Source organism: Rissa tridactyla, chromosome 10, assembly GCF_028500815.1.
Source record: "Rissa tridactyla isolate bRisTri1 chromosome 10, bRisTri1.patW.cur.20221130, whole genome shotgun sequence".
Lineage (NCBI taxonomy): Eukaryota > Metazoa > Chordata > Aves > Charadriiformes > Laridae > Rissa > Rissa tridactyla.
In genome coordinates, this window is record NC_071475.1 from 10,540,638 (window position 1) to 10,559,708 (window position 19,071).

A 19,071-nucleotide genomic window follows, 5' to 3' on the forward strand; every position below is an offset into this window, starting at 1 on the left:
ACCATCATAAAAAAAAAAAGGAAACAACTTTTTAAGAAAAGCCTGAACTCTAACATTTTCATATCATAATTCTAATACGCAGCAAATTAGTAAGTTCCAACAACTGGTTTTATACTGAATGTGCTTTTGGGTTTTTTTTGTGTGGATTTGTTTTCTTTTGCTTTTAAACTTAGAGCAACTATCCATGCTTCAATACGAAGGCAAAGTGTTGAGTTTTTTAGAAGAAAAATGGTTTCACCTTGGTTTCCAAAACTGAAACTAAGACAGTAAGAGGGTAGTTCCTTCCAACCTCCCCATGAAAAAAAAAAAAACCAAAACAGTCTTTTATTTTATTAAAACAGTTAAAATTTCTATGACAGACAGGGAGTTAAGACAAATTTTAGTGTTCTTGCTCTATGGCTTTATTGAAATCCTTAGAATAACTGCCTGAATCTCAAACTGAACTAGGCTTTTCCATGAACTTGCCTGTGTAACTTCAGTGACTAACTGCTCTCCCAACAAGGAACAAAATCCCTAACACTTGTAGAGAAGTCCTATTACCAAGAGGCTTTTCTCCAGAAGCAACTTCTCATCATTCACATCCTTTGTCTCACTCAGTCCACTGAATACACAAGCAGGAAGAGAGTTCTCCAACACAGATAACGTGCACAGATGTGCAAGAAACCTCTTACAATAGAGGCAATGGTACGATAAGCAAAGAATTTCAACTGCTGAGTATTTCACACAAGTACCTATCACAGCCACAGTTCTGAGAAGTAGTAAAATAGTTGCTGCCTGGAATGCAGAGAGGAAGATGCAAGCTTCTTCCTCCGATTCTTAGCATTCCCAAGGGTCCGATTCAAACACTTCCTCTGACATTACCAAAAATGTAGATCAACGTCATGCCATGTGGATGCTATTTGACCAATGCCTTAAGGAATGACATGAGAAATACTTTGCAGCCACTGGAGATTTGCTTGAAAACTATATTAAGTCACAGTACAATTATGGAAAAAGTCTAAACCTTGCTACTTATATACTAGGAACCGTAAAAGCAGCAGCAATAAATTTAAAAAAAAAAAAATAATTCTGCATTCTTCTGAACTGTTTTAACTACTGTTAAAAATCAGCATCTGGCCCTAAAATAAATATTGAATAGTTCAGATTTCTGGTGTTAAATGTTAAACACATTTAGAATTACAAGCAGAGCTACCATCTCTAGACAGCTCATGAGACAACACAAGCAATATACAAGATGAAGCTGTAATTTAAAGTCTCATCCGAGTCCCACACTCTGCTTTAGAGGGCTTAGTGTAAAATAGTCAGACTAATCTGATTTGTCTAAGAATAGAGAATTATCATCCTAACATGTTCAGATGTTGTGAGTACAAATACGAGATTTTCCTGTCATAAAAATATCCACCAATTATGCTTCAGACAGCAAGCCACTGCTATTGTGTTATTAAAAATTAACTGATGAGATTTTAGAGAAACAATCATATTAAGAATACTTAAGAAAGACTTCTAATGTAATTTTCATAAGTATACAGAGTTTATGAATCAAGGGCTGCTTTAGTAAAACTCATGCCTTCCAGTGCTGTCTCATGAGGTAACAATCATCATTTCTGCTACTGTTGACAAGTAAAATGATCCGTTTAGCAAAATTTTAAATAAAGGGATGACTGAAAAATATTTTAAATATTGCACAAATAATTTAACTGCAGACAGTACAAGACACTTAAAGCATTGATTTTTTGTCAACATATGAACTCTATTATATAGTCACATTTTCTATAGTACAGGTTTGGTTTTTTTACAAGACATTTAAATTCAGCATTTACATAAACAATTATCTTTACAATCTGTTATAATATAATGTTAGGAGTTCCATCAGGAATTAGTTTTGCCTTTGTTTTAAAAGTTCATCAATCTGAGTTTTGTACATGTTTTTCACATCTTCGAGATCTAGTCGGAGTTCTTCAGCTTCCTCTGCTTTCTCTCCATACATCTGAAGAATTGTATTGTACCTTTGATCCAAATCCTGCAAGGACATGTAGTTTGTTATTTGACTGTTTTTCAACATAAAAAAAAGTTGCTGGTAAGATAGTGTTTTACACTATTAGGAAAAATAAGTATAGTGTTATTTTATCAAACTACTTCACAATGACGCACATAGTAAACTCTTCAAAAATACTTTATGCTTTGATTTCTGAATATGGTTAGATTTGTACTCTACATATAAAAGGAGGATACTCCAAAGACAAAGATCCTTGACTACAAAGAATTAGTGCTGGCTTCAGAGGACATACTGAAGCACCTTGAAGTTCAGCTCCTATAAGCATTAAAAACAGCTGGCAAACTGCAATAAGTTTTACTACAGGAACAACCACAGTTTGTGAAATGCTTCATCAGAAAATTTAACATCCTGTATTTATAGAACAAAGATCGTTTCCAAAATTATTCCAAAGCTATTTGCAATATTTCTATTTAAGTTCTTAAAACATTCAGAGGATTAAAATATTTGTCCTATTACCTGTATCACTACGGCACACTCATTCAGCTTCTGCATCAAACTCTCATAAATCCCCACTATTTATCAAAACCCCCCCTTTACTACAAAGGCTACTTCCAGATAAGTGTCTTAAATGAGAGAAACAAAGAAGTTGTTCTCTCCCTGACTTAGCACACCATCTTATGCACAGCACGCGTTTCTAACAACTGCATTTTGAAGTGACTACCTAGCCATGGAGTAGGCATTTTCAGATTCTACTACGTAAAAAAAAAAAAAAAAAATAGGCTCTTCAGTTATTTATGATTAGGGATGGATTTGAATGTAGGGGTATTCCTAAAAAAACCCCAAATCTGTTGATTTTACATCAGATTTATAACAGAAATACACTTACCTTTAACTGTGCACGTAATTTTGGTATTTCCTTCACTTTTTCTTCAAGTTCATCATTTTGATTTGTTAATTTAACCAGTTCTTCTGCCATTATTGATCGAGTTTTCTCAAGGTTTCCAATTTCCAGCTACGGTAAACACTTCGAACAATTAGGGGGAGGCAAGAATTTACCGTATAAAAATATTTTGATATGGTAATTAAGGCTGCTTCTTAAACCAGACTATGAAATAGCACACCCCGGAAGCACTCTTACTTCCTTCTCAATCTGATCAGTGGTTTGATATTTTTTTCTTTTTCAGATAGACAAGTTAAGTGCTCTGGATAGGTCATTGCCAAAACAAAAAAAGGAAGCAACAAATCCTTCTCTTACTCATTCCTACGCATACCTCCAGCAGCTATTCAGGTGAACAGAGTTGTCATGAAAGCGGAAAAGTGAATGCACTCTGCTGTGAGGAGAGGGACCAACTTTTTGAATATAAAACCAACAATATAATATTGATTGCATTAGTATTTACACATACAAATGCTGTATTTGGTTATGTAAGAGTAACTAAAGTACCTGTAGATGTGAAATCTCTCCTTCTCTTAGTTTTAGCTGTGACTGAAGGTTTTCAATTATACTTGAACCTGCTCCCATCCTTATAGCATCATAAAGATTGCTCCCACTAGTAGCAATTGGCCCAAATGAGTGATCATGAGGATCATCCTACAAACAAAAGGTTAGAGAAGCTTAAAATTGGACAAAAATGTGCACCCTTTGGAATCTTCCCTCTCCTGAAGTACTACATCATTTAAGATTTAAAATTACACTGTTACTAGGCAAGCATTTCAATGCTTAAAATTTATTTTTAAAACAAAAGCTTACAGTGAATAGGTACAATTTGATATAGCTCCTTACTGGCAAGTTCTCATATCACCTGTACAACTGTCATTTAGCTTGGGCGTTAATAACCATATACACAGGAAAGCAGCAGAAGCAGTAGACTTCACACAGACCACAACAGTCAATGATACTGCCTAGGGAGCAGGGCTGTGCCCTGAACCAGGATTGCTAGTAAAAATAAATCAATTTACTTGACTCCTACTAGTGTTATTGAATTCTTCTAGATGAAATTAGATGTGTGAACTCAGTACCAATACACATAAATATTATTCTGCAATAGAAGTTTCACACTTTCACAGATGTTTTACCATCATAGACATCTTGTAAGCAGGTTTTAAACGAGGTAATTCCTATGCAGAAATGTCTAAGGCCAATATACTCTTGAAGAGTCATTTTCCACATTAATAAAGCTTCTAGAAGAGGAAAGAAAGCAGTCTGTTAAAAAAAAAAAAGCCAATATAACTGATATATGATACCTGTGAGAGGAAAGATGTCTGAAGACCTGCCATGTCAACTCCACTTATGGAACTAGAGCGTGACATAGTTGGAGTACTTGAAACAGTTTCAACTGTAAATGACTTCCGATCCTTAAAAAAAAACCAAAAAAACCCCACACAAACAAAAAAGCCCACCACACCATCACCAATTAGATAAAGAAAAAACTTTACAAGATAGTGAAAGACAGATTCTGTAAAGAAGACTGCCCTTTTCCACCAACAACTACAGAACACAACGCGGCTGATAACCTTTCCCCTTCCCCCATTCCTAGAACATATAAAACTTCAATAAAGAATTACTGCACTACTAACACTTACAGCCTATGTTCAAGTTCTCAGACTTTTCAGGAAACGAAGACAGAAGCTTTAAATTACACCCAAAGAATTTCTTTTCAAGTAGCCAAAGGAGATTAAGAGGCAGTTTTGTATGCCCAAATGTATTACAGGAAGAATATCCTAAACCCAGAAGTATGTCTCTTTTTAGAATGCATGCTAATACTATTTTTTTCTTTTTTTTTTCTTTAAATAAAGTGTATGAATTAAATTCTGAGATTTCTCACACGCTAATACCTTACTGATATACCTTCTGAACAGACTGACCTCTTTTTACAGACAGCATCTGAAAGTATGCTAGCCTCTGAAGGATAAAGCACTTAGATTTTAGAACTGGAGATGGTAAGAAACCAGTAATAGAAACAGTTTTACTTGAGTATCAACTGCTAATTAGCAGTAACAAAATTAGTGACTATTGAGGACTGTTCTATGACTTGTGACTTAAGCTGGAAACGCAAAACAGGAATTCAGTGGAAGCAACGCTAGTAGCCTAAGCAAAGAAAACAAGTAGCTTCAGAAGAAAAAGAATCCAAGCGCGTTCAAAAAAATCAGAAGATTAAAACAATCATTATCTATATATTTGGTCTCTTCTCAGGTTAAATGGACTATTACTCAAGACTCATTTCAGTGAGTATAACACAAGCCCTTACTTCACTGGAAATAAAAGGCAGCCACAATAAAGAGAAAGCCAAGTCGCTAATGCCTAGGCTGACAGCATATACTGTACTGCTCTAAGTCCGCTTTGCTGCTTTCAACAGTTTCAGGCTCTAGATATCTACTTGAATAATGATAGTATCAGTAAGATTGAACATTAGCTTTTAGTACCTTCTCCTTTGCTGCTTCTTGCATGAAAACTGCTTTCTTTCTTTCCTGTTCAACTTTCATCTTCTCCATTTCTAACTGAGTAGCTAGCAGCGTCTACAAAAATAAATACAGGTTGTTAACCTGTTAGCTCTTCAACAACAGACTTCAACAATAACATAGATTAAAGCTGAAGTAGGCAATACCTTTTCTTTCTTTGCATCTTCCAAGGTTTTTGCATACTCATCTTTGAGCCCTTCTAGTTCAACCTCATACCTACACAGAGGAAAGAAAGAGGTAGAGAAAGTCAGTAAATAAGTATTCTGTGTTTACTTTATATTGATACAGTTTTAAAACAAACATAGCTTCAAGGCTTTAAACCATTATGAAAGTAACATGCTTCAATCTTCAGCATGAAACAAGATATCCTTAACAAGCTGGGCAACTTAATCAATAGCTGACAACATTTTCATAATTGTATTAACACTCAAAAGAATCAAGTCTTTTGACTTGCAAAGAGATCTGCTGCAGATGGTTATGTCAGAGACAGCTTACTCCAATTCACTACAATTTTAAAGAGATGCTGTTAACCAAAAATGCAACTCACCTACTGTTTTCATCTTCCATTTTCTTCAATTTGTTTCTCTCCACTTCTAGCTGAGCCTGAAGGCGCGTATTTTCTTGCCTTAAAAGACTGTTCTGAGACTCAGTAGAAGACATCTGAATTTTATTAGAAAGAAGTTCTTCTGTAGCAGCCCGTTCTCTCTCAGCAGCGGCTGCTAGAAGAGTTTGAGACTCACCTAATATTAGGTAAAGAAAAACATGCAATTTAACTTTTTTGATCAAACATCTATAACGTGGGCCAATTATTTAAGCATCAAAACGGAATTTAAGATTTTTTAGAGTAAACTAATGTTTCTTTTTCAAACAAACAACAACAAAAAAAAAGAAAACCAAACCCAGAACTGTTTTCTGTTGTGAAGCAAATTACATATTTTCCACCATACAGTTAGAAGAACAATGCAGAATAAGGAGACATCATACTCTTTCAGAACACAGCAATATACCATTACAGATTGCTTCCAGAAAAGAAGCAATTTCTCTGGGTCCACCTTTGGCCATTTTATGCATTTTTCATTTAAAATAATAGATTACTGCTGTAACAACAAATACATGTCTCATTACCCATGCAGTTAGGTAAGTAAATGATTCAAACCTTTACAACACAGAATCTAAGCAACAGGCTCGACAACTGAAAATACCGGTGGTCTTCCAATGTCTCAGTGTCCATCCTTCCTTTAGATGCTGTAAGGACATGTACATCTTAACACCTCTGTCCTACGATCTTATGTTACACCGTGTTTTAAAGAGAATCACTGAATTACCTGTCCGAGAACCTTGTCAGAATATCCCACAGACCATTTCCTTACAGAAATGCATTTTGTGCTCATCTCTCCTGACCTACCACCTACGCTTTGGGCAAGTGTCAAGCCCTTTTCATTTACTTTCAGCCATATCGTGTCCTCATCAAGAACCTCATTGTTCAGTAAAAGCTAAAAACATCTTACCAAGTCTGTCAGAAAGGTTCTTTTCCAATTTTTCCCACGCAGAGGTCTGAGCTCCTAGTGTGGCTTGCAGATTTTCTATCTGCCGGAGAAGTGGCCGTGTAGCAGACGTAACGCTTTGACTTAGTTCTTGGTTCCGGCTCTCTGCTTCTTGGAGTCTCTGAAACCACAAATTAAATGTAACTAAGCCTTAAAGTCATATGAGGGATTAAAAGATTTATACAGAATTCAGCTAAACATGTAGCAGTTGCTTTATATTCTAAAATTTATATGTTGAGACTCACAATAAAGTATGAAATTTCAAGATAGAGGCCTAAAATTTTTAGATAAATGATAGAGCAACAGCCCAGAAATCTGCATCTCAAGAGACCTCTGGACATCACTTGAAACATTTTGGCAACAATCTATCTATTTTCTGGACCTTAAGAACAAGGCCCTTAATAACAAATGTTGTTAAGAAGCACCTAAAGAGTAAAATGTATTTGCTAGCAAGTTTAGAGGCCTACTACTTAATGGCTGTATTTTGTCTTATACTCGGAAGATAGCATTACATTTAAAAGGCATCATAAAAATTATGATTTTGTTTTCAATATGTGATTAAAAAACCCATTTCCATTAAGATTTTTATTGTTGTTCTACACTGGACAAATACTGCAGGTAATGAAAGCCTCTTTTTCAGGTTATTAGTGTCACACTAGTGTTTCATTTTTAGCTTTTAGAAGCCCTCCTTGCAGATACAAGCTGTCAGCATCTGTTTGCTATAGTACCTGTTGTAGTTCACCGATTTCTTGACGTAAATAGTCTTCTTTTCTTGCTGCCTGCTGTTCTGCACGTTGTAGCGCTAGCCTCAGGTCTGCCACCTAAATAAAAAAAGACATCATCACTAATCCCTTGCCAAAAGTTATAGTACCAACTATTCATTGCTACAGTCCTACACCATTTTAAAACACTGTTAGACAGGGTATGTCTATTTACAAGTTAAAGGCTTAAGTTTTGCATGCACACAAATAGTTATGCTCATTTATCTATCACTAAAAATTTTGTCCAATTACATTTCTTGAACTCTGCATCATGGTAAGACCACTACAAACTTAACATAGAGCCTGTCAAAGTCACTTAGTTTAGACAAGTAAAGTTAAAAGTATTTTTAAATAAAAATAATATTTTAAAGCTTAGCACAACTACCACTAAAGGCTGAATAAGTTCACAGGAAAGAAATCCACTGGTTATTTACTAAGAACGCAAAAATAAGTTCCACCTTATATTATATCTGGTTCATTATGTCAGATGCACACACCATCCAAGTACTTTCATTTGTTCAATGAAAAAAAGTTTATTCACTGCATTTAAGACCCACCTGAATTGCCAAAGCTTCTTGTTGCTGCCGCGCTTCATCCTGGGCTTTCTCCAGAGCTAACCCAAGCTCTTCCTTTGCCTTCATTTCCCGACTTAGGGCTGCTTCTTGTGCCTCACTGTCCTTTGTAGCATTTGCTTTATGAAGATCCGCAAGTTCCCTGGGGAAGGACCGGGGAAAGCAATGCACTTCCAGTTTATACAATGCCAACAGTGACCATGAATAACTTTCTTACATATTAGCATTTCACAAGCATCACACAAGAAATAGACACAGAAGCTGAATGTATGGTTGAAGACAGGCACGCAAATATCTGCTTACTTGTATGCACTGTCAAGTGCTGCCTGGACACTTCTGTTCCGTTCTTCAAGGTCTTCCACTTCTGCCTGAAATTTAGCCAGATCCTTTTCTTGTCGCTCCACAACACTGTTCAGTTGTTTAATGCTGTCTCGATGTTGCTTTTCAAGGTCTTCCTTGCCATCGAGCACCTATTAGAGTGCAAACAAGAAGCGTGAGACTAATCTGAGACTAATCGCAGCACGTGGGGTAGACAAAGCCATCTGAGAACAACGACAAATGGGACAACCAATTCAGGATGAATTTACACAAAATTACTAAACCAATCTAACACTTCACCAAAAGAGAAAGGTTTTGTTCCCTGGTCTTCCCCAAAACAGGGGGCTCTTCACCACAGTTTCATATGCGTCCTCATACTGTGTCTGTTGCCTCTAAGGTCTTGATTCAATCACTAACTGAACAAAAAAAAAAAAAAACCTGCCCAAATTCTGCTGATACAGGTTTTCCAACTGAAATTTAGTGAACAGAATTTGGTCAGCCCACCTGAAAACCAGCAGTGCAAGTGCAAACAAGCAGCTGGAGAGATACCTGACCGCAGCTGTAAAGTGTTCTGAGAATACACCCAGAAATTACATCACAGCATTCCAATAGTATGAAATAGAAAAGTCTCTCGGAAAAGAAAAAATCTGTCTATCTAGAGCCTCGCCAAAAGGCTACTCTGCAGCTAATATTTATTTTTATTTAAAAAAAAAAAAATTTTTTTACGTCTCACCTGTTTCAAATGCTGCAACTCCTCTTCCAATTCCTTAATCTTTTTGTTCTGTTTTGTGTTAATATTTTCTCTCTCTTTCTCCTTGGCTCTTAATTTCTTAATAATGTTGGAATTGTGCAGCTGCTGTTTGGAAAGCTTTTCTCCTGGGAAAAAAATTAACAAAAAGCTAGTGCATATTGCTATTATTCTATGAACTGTTTCTATTTACATCTCCCCCTGCTCTTCAGTCCCGTGAAAATAATAAGCAAATATATATTGAAATACTTACTTTTATATTTTTTCATGCAAGTTCTTAAGATTTAAGTCTACCTTATCCTGAGACAACCCTGATATAATAAGCTATAGTGACATAGGATAGGAAAAAAATCAAAATGGCCTGCTCATTTAGTAACTATATTTTACTTTCAAAATTAAAAAGCAGTAAGGGAGACACTGTAGAAATGCCTTGAAAGATGCCCTACTTAGATTTCTGCTGAATGGAACATGGATTGTTATACTGCATGCTGGTTTTATCTCACAGGACCTTTAACGCATGCTGCAGAAAGTACCCCCCCAGCCACCTCTATTCGACTGATCGTTCCTGTTGCTCTTTGCTGTTAACTAGGTGGTTTAAATGTTCAGAAACATCTAACATGTTTCAAATAAGGGTTTCCCCCCCACCCCCTCTCACAAAGAATGCTCATATGTGAAGGCAGTACATTTCAAGTTATTCTACAAATTTTTACTATTGATTTTTCTTTTTTAATTCTCACCTTCCTCCAGTAATCCTTTGATTTGCTCTTCTTTTTCTTTCAGTAATTCGGCAGTTTCATTAGTATTAAGTCTAGTAGCCAATTCTTCTTTAACAGTCTTTACTTCCTAAATAATAGGATAAATACTTAAGACCACTTATTAAAATACTTTGCATTTATGCATAAATATAAGTTACACTGATCACCTTTTTGTTCTCCACTTCCTCTCGAAAGTCTTTCCTCCAAAAACAATTTAGATTGGAAGAGAACTCTGGGGATTATTTGATCAAATCTGATTCCATCAAGTTTTAAAAACTTCTAAGGATTGAGACTCCATAAATTCTCTGTACAACTTGTTCCAACTCCTTCTTCCATTTCACTTTCTATACTTTAAACTTTTGCAATATATTAAAACCAAACTGTTATATTCACACACAGGTACCAAATATTTTTTCTATTCCAGCTTACTACTGTGGCAACACAGTGACATATACAATGACAAAACAACTGTGAAATTTTTTTTTTCCCAGTTACAGATTTGAATTTACTTTTTGGAGACTAGCAATAAGCTAGAGAAATGTAATGCTGTGATACGAGGTCAAGAACATTTAAAACTCCATAAACTCCGTTGCTTCAGACTTCTGTGCCTATTCCAAATGAATCAGTCTTCAGTCCCTAGTTTGCCCACCAGTTAATCCTCTAAAGAAGCCATTCCCATTCTTGGTCACTTCCCCACACCCCCAGGCCATTCTTCTCTCTCACACCAATGCAAATGCATATATGGGTACAAGGGAAATGAAAGCAGATGTTAAACCTTTTTCTCCCCAAAATCAGACTAACTTTAACTTAAATAAGTTCCCTAACTCGGTTGACAGCACAGCTGCAAGAATAACATGTGTCAAAACAAGGAAATAACAAGCAGCCTCAGAGGCTAGAATCAACTTATGCTAGTTACTAATACCATGAGATAGACGTGTTACTCTTGTGCTTTTAGAATCATAGAATGCATTGGGTTGGAAGAGACCTTTAAAGGTCATCTAGCTTTCCCTAGCTTAATTTTTTTAATTAATCTACCTCAAGAAATACAATTTTGTTCTAAAATAATAAACATTAATTTCACTAAAAAGCCAAATTACCTTTTTAGCTGCATCTCTTTCCTTGCAGGCTAGCTGAAGCTTCTTTTCAGCATCCGCAATTCGCTGAGCAAACTCTTCTTTAAGAGATGAAAGACTACTGCTCTCTTCTTTCATTCTAAACATTTCACTACATTTAAAATTAACATTTCAGAACAGTTGCATGGTTATGCGACATTCCAAGCAGTTTGAGATAGGCTGTCTTAAATGCTTTTAAAATGTGCTTTTTTTATTTTACACACATTAACCAGAGTCAAAAAACACATCCATATTAGAAGTACTAATCAAAGATCTTTATTAATTTAGTAATTTACCCATGAAAACAATGAAATGCTTGATTTACCTTAAATGTTTTGCCCCTTAAACAAGTTCTTTCTGATTAACCATAGCCTGTATCACATACAGGGCAAATGATTAAATGTATTAAGATCAAGTAAGTCATTATATAGTAAGTTAAGATCAACTTAGTCATTACATATTTATCTGTAAATTTTTAAACTTGATATTTGATTAGTAAACTGGTAAATCAAACTTTTCATTTTTTTTTTCCTTTTAAATAAATTAAATAAGGAATTCAGGTTTTTCCCTACAACCAGCCCTTCCACCACACTTTCACTGCCTCAATTTTAGGCAGTAAATTACTTAGTAAATCAAGTTCATCCATCTGTATCAGAAAAGTCAGTCTCCCTTAATAGCTGAATCCAGTCTTATAACAAAGGTCTTTATTAATAACCAAGTCTGACTCTACACATCTGTTCGTTATTCCTACTGCTTACTCACTGAAAAATCTTTCACCAACCTCTTCCCAAAAGAGACTTTGGCCCCAAGAAGTAATGTGTCTTTTAAAAAATACCATCACAGTACATGCAATCATTATTTCCACCTTTCCCAAACAGTGTACATCCCTTGCAACCTTTGTTCTGGTTATAAAGCTACTTGTTTTACAATATTGTCTACTGATTGTACCACAGCAAAGTTACAGTTACACCCAGTACTGTGTATCTTTTCATACTTACTCTTTTAGGTTATCATAAGCTTCTTCCAGGCGCGCCTTTTCTTTACTAGTACTTAGTAACTGTATTTCCCTCTTCTCCAGTTTCTCAGTTAATGAATCAATCATCTGGACGATGTTTTTAAAGATAAAGATCAGATGAATGGGACAATTAAAACACAAGAGGGTCAGGCTTCCCCTTTCCCCCAAACCATTCCCTCCCAACACTATTTAAAGCTAAACTTGTCAATGTTTTTAGGAATTTGAGGTAAAAGCCAGTGAAGATTACCACATTTCTGCCACATTAATTTAGAACTACGCAACATTTAAACACAAGACACCTGTTTTCTACAGATGTAGAAATCCTACTAAGTAAGCACATGTGGCTCAGCTAAATTCCCTAATAAAATCATGAAATAAAATATATTTAATTATAAATTAAGTTTTAAAACAGAGCTGATAACCTATAAAACATTAACCATTAAGACTCCTAGTGCTCCTTCTACCACTCTTTACAGAATCACAGAATAATTTACATTGGAAGGTCTCTTCTGTGAAATATTAGCACAAAGCAGCAAAACAGCATCAGATTAGGGAAGAAAGCTTTCAGGGAGGGTCAAGAGATCTCAGGTCACACCATCAAAATAATTTTTAATACCAGATTTTAGAAAGCTAAATATAGAGAATGAACACAAACATACATGGAAATATAGAAATATAAACAAATGAAAAATATTCTGTAAGTGTAGATCAATATGGCCAATGAAAGACAAAATTTGCCATGGTCCATTATAATGTATAACCATTTAAGTTAGGAAAACTTATGGATGACAGTCCATGGCTTTGGAGTTCCTTAAGAAATGTACACTGACATTCTCTATGCTTCACACAAAAAAATGTTTTCCTTACAACACAGATTACATTGGGGTCTTATGAATTCCCATAAGCAACTGCTTTTCCCTTATTACTGTTAGAAACAGCAGCAGTGTTGCAAACATGCCTACAGGGCAAGGCCATGAGTAGGGCCCATTTATGTCACATACTAGGCACACAGACTACGAGCAAAGCAAAACGCAAAGAAACAGAACACACGTCAAAGGAGCTCAGAAATTAAAAACAAGGATAGACAGACAGGAAGGTGACAAAGGAAATGGAAAAAGATAGTGCGCACTATACATTGGTGGAACTGGACAAAACACATGGCTTCATAGCTACAGTTTAGCCTTCCACACACTTGAGTATCCTACTTTGCCATATTTCTAGTCATTCTATTCATCTAAACTAGCCATACAAATTTCTTTTAATCTATTCACTATTCATAACTATGCTTATCTTCATTAAAAAGCCTAGCGTACCTTCTTTTTAAAAGTAAATATTATTTCTGCTAACTAAACCCCATTAATTTATCTAGTAAAAAGCCCTCATTTACAGTAACTACTGCTATCCTCAAAGAACATGCATAATGCTCCTGGAATGTAATCAAGTTTTGAGGGTTTCTAAGTCTGTGGAAAAAACGCTTGCAAAATATTATCTTGATTATTGCTGAAACACTAAAGGCTTGTAGTTTCATAATTCTAATTAAAACACTTAGGAATCTCCTTCACCTTTCACAGGAAAAAAAAAATTACAACAGAGAATTAAAATAACACATTTAACCTATCAAGGCTTCCTGTTTGCTAGCACTACTCACAATTCACAATAATAACTAGGTGGATTAGGTGCAACCTGAAGCTATTTGATCAGAAATTTCACCAGTATTATTCCACTGCAGAATATCAACGAGTTTTCTACAAGGTAAGGTAGTTCAGCATCAATTAATTAATTCAAAGAAGGTGACGCTGATATCTACATAAGGAGATGATAGGAGTTTCATTTGTTTGAAAAAAAGGGTGTGTTTGCAAAACATATTTTACATGTTACCTTTTTAAGCTCTTGCTTTTCAGTGTCCTCTTCTAACAATTTTTCAACAGCATCCTGCTGCGGCTCAGTCTGCTCTTCCGCAATCTGCTCTTCAACAGTTTGCACAGTGGCAACCAAAACATCTGGCTGCTCAGAATTAACAGGGGTCGCGCTTCTCCCACTCTCTTCCATCTCAGCTTCCTCAGCATGTAAAACAGGAGTGTCATTCAAGTTTTCAGATTTATTTTTCGGGGCATCAACCATTTCTGTCTTTGGCACAGAAGGACTGACAGCAACAGACGCTGAAGCAGAAGCTCTGCCTGATAACTCATCATCTGAATTTATTTCGCTTACACTTCTACTATCTAAAGACTGTACACTAAATGAATCAATTCTTTCAAAAGCATCAGAGGAGCAGCAGCTCTCGGTCATTTTTTGAAAGTCATCTAAACGATTATAATCTGCACAGGCAGATGCAGATAAAAGCTGAAATGATGTTTGCATTAGATGAAGACTGGATTTTGAATCTGCGGCTTCTTGTCTTGAACTTACTGAGCTCTCACTTATTACACTTTCATGGTCCAGAACTTCAATATCACTAGTTGTAGATGTCCCGGAGGAGAAAGTGCTAACTGGAGGTGATGGTGTATTGCTTTGCCTGTCCTCAGTCTTTCGCTCCTTAGTTTCCAAACCCACATCTTTTGTGCCTGCATGAAGAGGCTGTGAAGTAGTCTCCGATGCACCTCCCGTTACACCCCCTCCTACACCGGACTTTTCATTAAGAGCATCTTCAGGTACTTCCAGATTTAGAGCAGACACCTTTTTGTCAGTAACTTCATTTGTGCTTTCTTCATGCTTGGCATTAGATTTAAGTACAGATTTCTCTTCTAATTTCTCCTTGGGAATATCGAGGTTTTTCAAGTCCACCAGGCCAGCTACAGAGGAATCCTTCACTTCTGCCTCTGTCACTGGTACTTCCAGCTGACTGGGGTGTTGAGACTCCTTTAAAGTGCTTTTCACCTCCTCTTTGGGTCGCTGTGATTTGGCTGGAGGTTTGGACACGACTGGATTTTTCTGTATACTCTGAACGTCTGTCGGAGAGAGAAAGGCACTGAAGAAGTTTTCAGATTCATCTACTACCGTCCTCCTCACTGGCTTAGTGATTGCTGTTGGTGATATTGGCTGATTCTGTGGTTCTGTATTCGAACTTAAGCCCCAGGAAGACGTATCCCATCCTCCGCTTATGAGGGAATTTGTTCCTAAAACAATAAAAAAAGAAATAGGTCAAGAACTCTTAAAATGTATTATTTTTCAGTATTTGTCTTTTTAGATGCAACAATTCAGAAAAAATATTTTCAATATCATATAACATAAAGTGAATATTATACATGATCACAAACAGCATTATTTTTGTTACTACTTCCTTACAAAGCCTGGAACCAATTTTTAGACAAAGCAAAAGAAGCTTAAGGGAGACACAAAGTAATTTTAAGACTTAAGGTAGACACAGACACCTCTAGAAAGCAGGAGTACCTGAATGTAACCAACTCACTCCCTCCCTGTTAAACAGGAACTTAAGCAAAGGCAGAAAGAAACCATACACAAATGCAACAGTAAATCCAAGAGTGAGAATTTCAGAAAGAAGACGGAGAGAAGTGTCTGGGAAGAGGAAACAAGCCCACACAGCATTCTGAAAGCTATAAGGGCAAGCCTGAAGCGTATTTGACCACAAAAAGCAAGCGTTTCCTTTGCCAAGGGTTCCCTTGCAAAAGGGAATGTGGGCTCCTGCTTCCTATAGTGAGAGGAGGCTAGGCAAAACAGTCTGAAAAACTATAGTTTAATAGTGTAGAATTATATAGATTACAAAAGGAGGAAACAATTAATAGGTCTTAAAAGTTATCTGCCAGTAGCACACAAATACTTCACACACCACACAGAAAACAGAGGAAAAAGGTTTAAACATTTGTGGAATTTACACTATAAGAAGGCTTCTTGCCCTTTCAGTTTGTGACAGGCTTCGTGTTTTTCCCCTCACACACCAAGCAACAGCAAGAAGCTGACAATACACACTGTCAGCAGCCCAGCTAAGATGACAGTTTTCTTCTCCTGTGGACAACTACTGTCCTGGTTTCAGCTGGGCTAGAGTTAATTCTCTTGCTAGCAGCTGGTATAGTACTACATCTTGGATTTAGGATGAGAATAATGTTGACAACACACTAATGTTTTTAGTTGTTACTAATCAGTCAAGGACTTTTTCAGCTTCCCATAGAAGCTGAGAGAGAGCACAGACAGGACAAACTGGCCAAAGAAATATTCCATACCATAGACGTAATGCTCAGCAAATACATGGTGGTTGGCCGAGGGGAAGGATCCAGGATCACTGCTGGGGATAGTCTGGGCATTGGTCAACAGGCAGGGAGCAACTGCACTGTGCATCGCTCATGTTGTATATTCTTTTATTATAGTAATTATCTTTTCTTCCTTTGCTGTCCTATTAAACTGTCTTTATCTCAACCCAAGCATTTTAACTTCCCCCCAATTCTCCTCCCCATCCCAAAGGGCAGAGAGGAGTAAGCGAGCGGAGGGAGTTAAACCATGACAATGATTAGTTCTGAAGCTGCCCTAAACCAACATCAACAGTTTTTATTATTGTATTTCTTGCAGGTTTTCCAGGACTTCTAAACAGCAAGGATAATAAGAATTTCAGCATCAAATTTCAGTAGCATCCCAAGTACAAAAATTGATTTTGTACCTATGAACATAATCTGGATAATGTAACGATGTCAGGCTACTTAAAAACAAGCTCACTTTATACAGTAGCATCTATTAAAAAATGCCAAGTTATAATACTTAAAGCAGACTACCACTTTCAGAAGCTGTTGATAGCTATTGGCCTAAAGATCTCAAATTCAGATAACTGCTGCCATCATTACCAAAAATACTACAAACATCTGATTTATTACTACCTTGTCCATGATTCAATAGCTTCAGAAAAAGCCCTGTAAAAGAACTGTAACATTCAGAAAATATTTTTACTTCTTTTATGAACAAATATGTTTTCCCTGAAAAACAGATGCAGGCTTATCTTTGCTGCTTTCCTTATGAATGACAGAACTACTATAAATTCTAAGATATAAGTTAAATTTAAAAAAGGTTTGGACAAGTTTAAAGTTTTAAGAAACTTATGCACGACACAGCCTTCTATAAACAATTCCTGTAATTTAAGACGACACTGGACTATGTGACTGCTGAGCCCTTGCTCCCACAAAGGGACAAAGACATGCCAAACTGACCATACGCTTTGCTAAGCAGCCAACCCAGAAAATACTTTCAATTGTTAGTTTTCAGAAATCTAACTCTGCTGTGGGTATACCTGGAAATAACCTCATCCTACAAAGACGTGCATTTCTTCTAGATACAGTTGCAATAAGGACACCAATTCTGGATGACTTAGTTTCCCACCCTTTTCTTCATTCATTCTTATCTTTAAGTTATTTCTTATGGGGAAAAAAAGTTTCTAACAAGACAGCTCCTTTTTGCTCTTTCACTTCCAAACAGCAATTTAGGAGTAATCATTCTTTCAGGTTCTGCACTAGCACACGTACCAAGGAGATACTTCCTCATAACCAAACTGTGACAATTTTTCCACCAACACATTCCTTCCAACAGATGCTGCAGGATCATGAACTTAACGCCACAAAGTGGAAACTTTACTTGGTTTATGTGGACCAGACTTTCAGCTTGTACTCTGCTCTTCCTGCCAAAAGGTGAATCCATGCATACAAAGAACGTAATCTCCTCTTTTTTATTAACAAAAAGGTTTTTATCACCTATTAGTCCCTCAGCAAAAAAAATGCCTTAAGAAATACGGGTATGAAGCATGGAGCTGCCCAAAACACGACACTACTGACAAAAACAAGGTATCGCTTGTGCTGCTGAGGCTTCCTCAGCTTTTTGCCACTATTGTGCCTCCCTCACCTGGAAGCGGGGGACGAGAAACACCACAGGCGCTGCAGAACGGGCTTTGGGCAGGAGGGCCCGGTTAGACCCCCACAGGCGCAACCCCCCGGCCCGGGTTACGGGGGAGACAGGGGAGGGGGGCGGAGGAGGCGGGTGAGGGGAAGGCGCCGCCCTCAGCAGGCCGTGAGGTGAGGCGGCCCGGCCCGGCCCACACGGGGGGCTGGGGGCACGGCTGGGGGCACGGCCAGGGCCGCCCGCCCGCGCTTACCGTCGCCGTAGTCGGGGATGACGGCGTCGGGCCAGGGGCTCTCCTCGGCCTGGATGTCCAGCACCCGGTCGATGGACTTCTGGGCCTGCGACAGCGCCTGCTTGGCGAAGCTGGAGAGCTGCGAGGCGTTGAACCAGCTCATCCTCCGCGCTGCCCCACGCCCTGGCCCAGCAGCGGAGAGGCGGGCGGGGGGCGACCCGCCCTCAGAGCGCGGGGCCCGGCTGCCGCGGCCTGGGGCTCGGCTCCGCGCGGCGGGGAGGGGCGGCCCCGCGTATGCGCGGCGCGCGGCTCCACGTCGCAAACAGCCCCGCGCGCAGCCGCGCGCCGTCCCCCTGACACGTCACGAGGGGGCGGGGCGAGGACCGTCATGGCGAAGGGGCCAGCCCGCCTCGGGCCCGTCATGGCGTAGGGGCGGTCCTGGCTGTTGTGACAGTTCCTCCCCATTAGGTGCTAAAAAGACAACTTTGCTTCCCACTCTTCTAAACCCCAACGCCTCAACTCGCTGTTTAAAGTCCCACGGCCTACGTGGGGCCTTCTCGATGCTTCCAAAGGTGTTAAAAATTATTAAAAGGTGTTAAAAGCTGAAGTGTCCCCACCTCAGTTGAAGTGGGAGGCTGAACAGGGAAAGTTAAAACACGGTTCATAGGCACCAAGTACCTGAGGGAAGGCACGCTGAGGTACCCGCACCACCCACAGGAAGGTCTCT

The 19,071-nt window shown here is 38.0% G+C and overlaps 1 protein-coding gene across 3 annotated transcripts; it reads right to left on the bottom strand.

The window, feature by feature from the left end:
- Positions 1-28: 28 nt before the first annotated feature.
- Positions 29-18,658, bottom strand: TMF1 (TATA element modulatory factor 1). 3 transcript variants are annotated; one of them, XM_054216624.1, is made up of 17 exons: positions 18,366-18,655; positions 14,159-15,396; positions 12,264-12,367; positions 11,251-11,377; positions 10,136-10,241; positions 9,384-9,526; positions 8,636-8,802; positions 8,318-8,474; positions 7,728-7,820; positions 6,964-7,120; positions 6,003-6,195; positions 5,602-5,671; positions 5,420-5,512; positions 4,241-4,351; positions 3,441-3,587; positions 2,883-3,008; positions 29-2,020 (listed from the first exon to the last, which is right to left on the bottom strand). In XM_054216624.1, exons 1-17 carry the CDS (start codon positions 18,505-18,507, stop codon positions 1,877-1,879), a joined length of 3,318 nt encoding a protein of 1,105 aa, XP_054072599.1. In that variant the 5' UTR covers positions 18,508-18,655; the 3' UTR covers positions 29-1,876. The 3 variants fall into 3 exon arrangements, 2 of the variants coding, with proteins under 2 accessions (XP_054072599.1, XP_054072600.1); XM_054216625.1 differs by lacking the exon at positions 29-2,020 and having other exon boundaries at positions 2,913-3,020; positions 18,366-18,657; XR_008468757.1 differs by lacking the exons at positions 29-2,020; positions 2,883-3,008; positions 4,241-4,351 and adding an exon at positions 4,073-4,177 and having other exon boundaries at positions 3,503-3,587; positions 18,366-18,658.
- Positions 18,659-19,071: the final 413 nt, after the last annotated feature.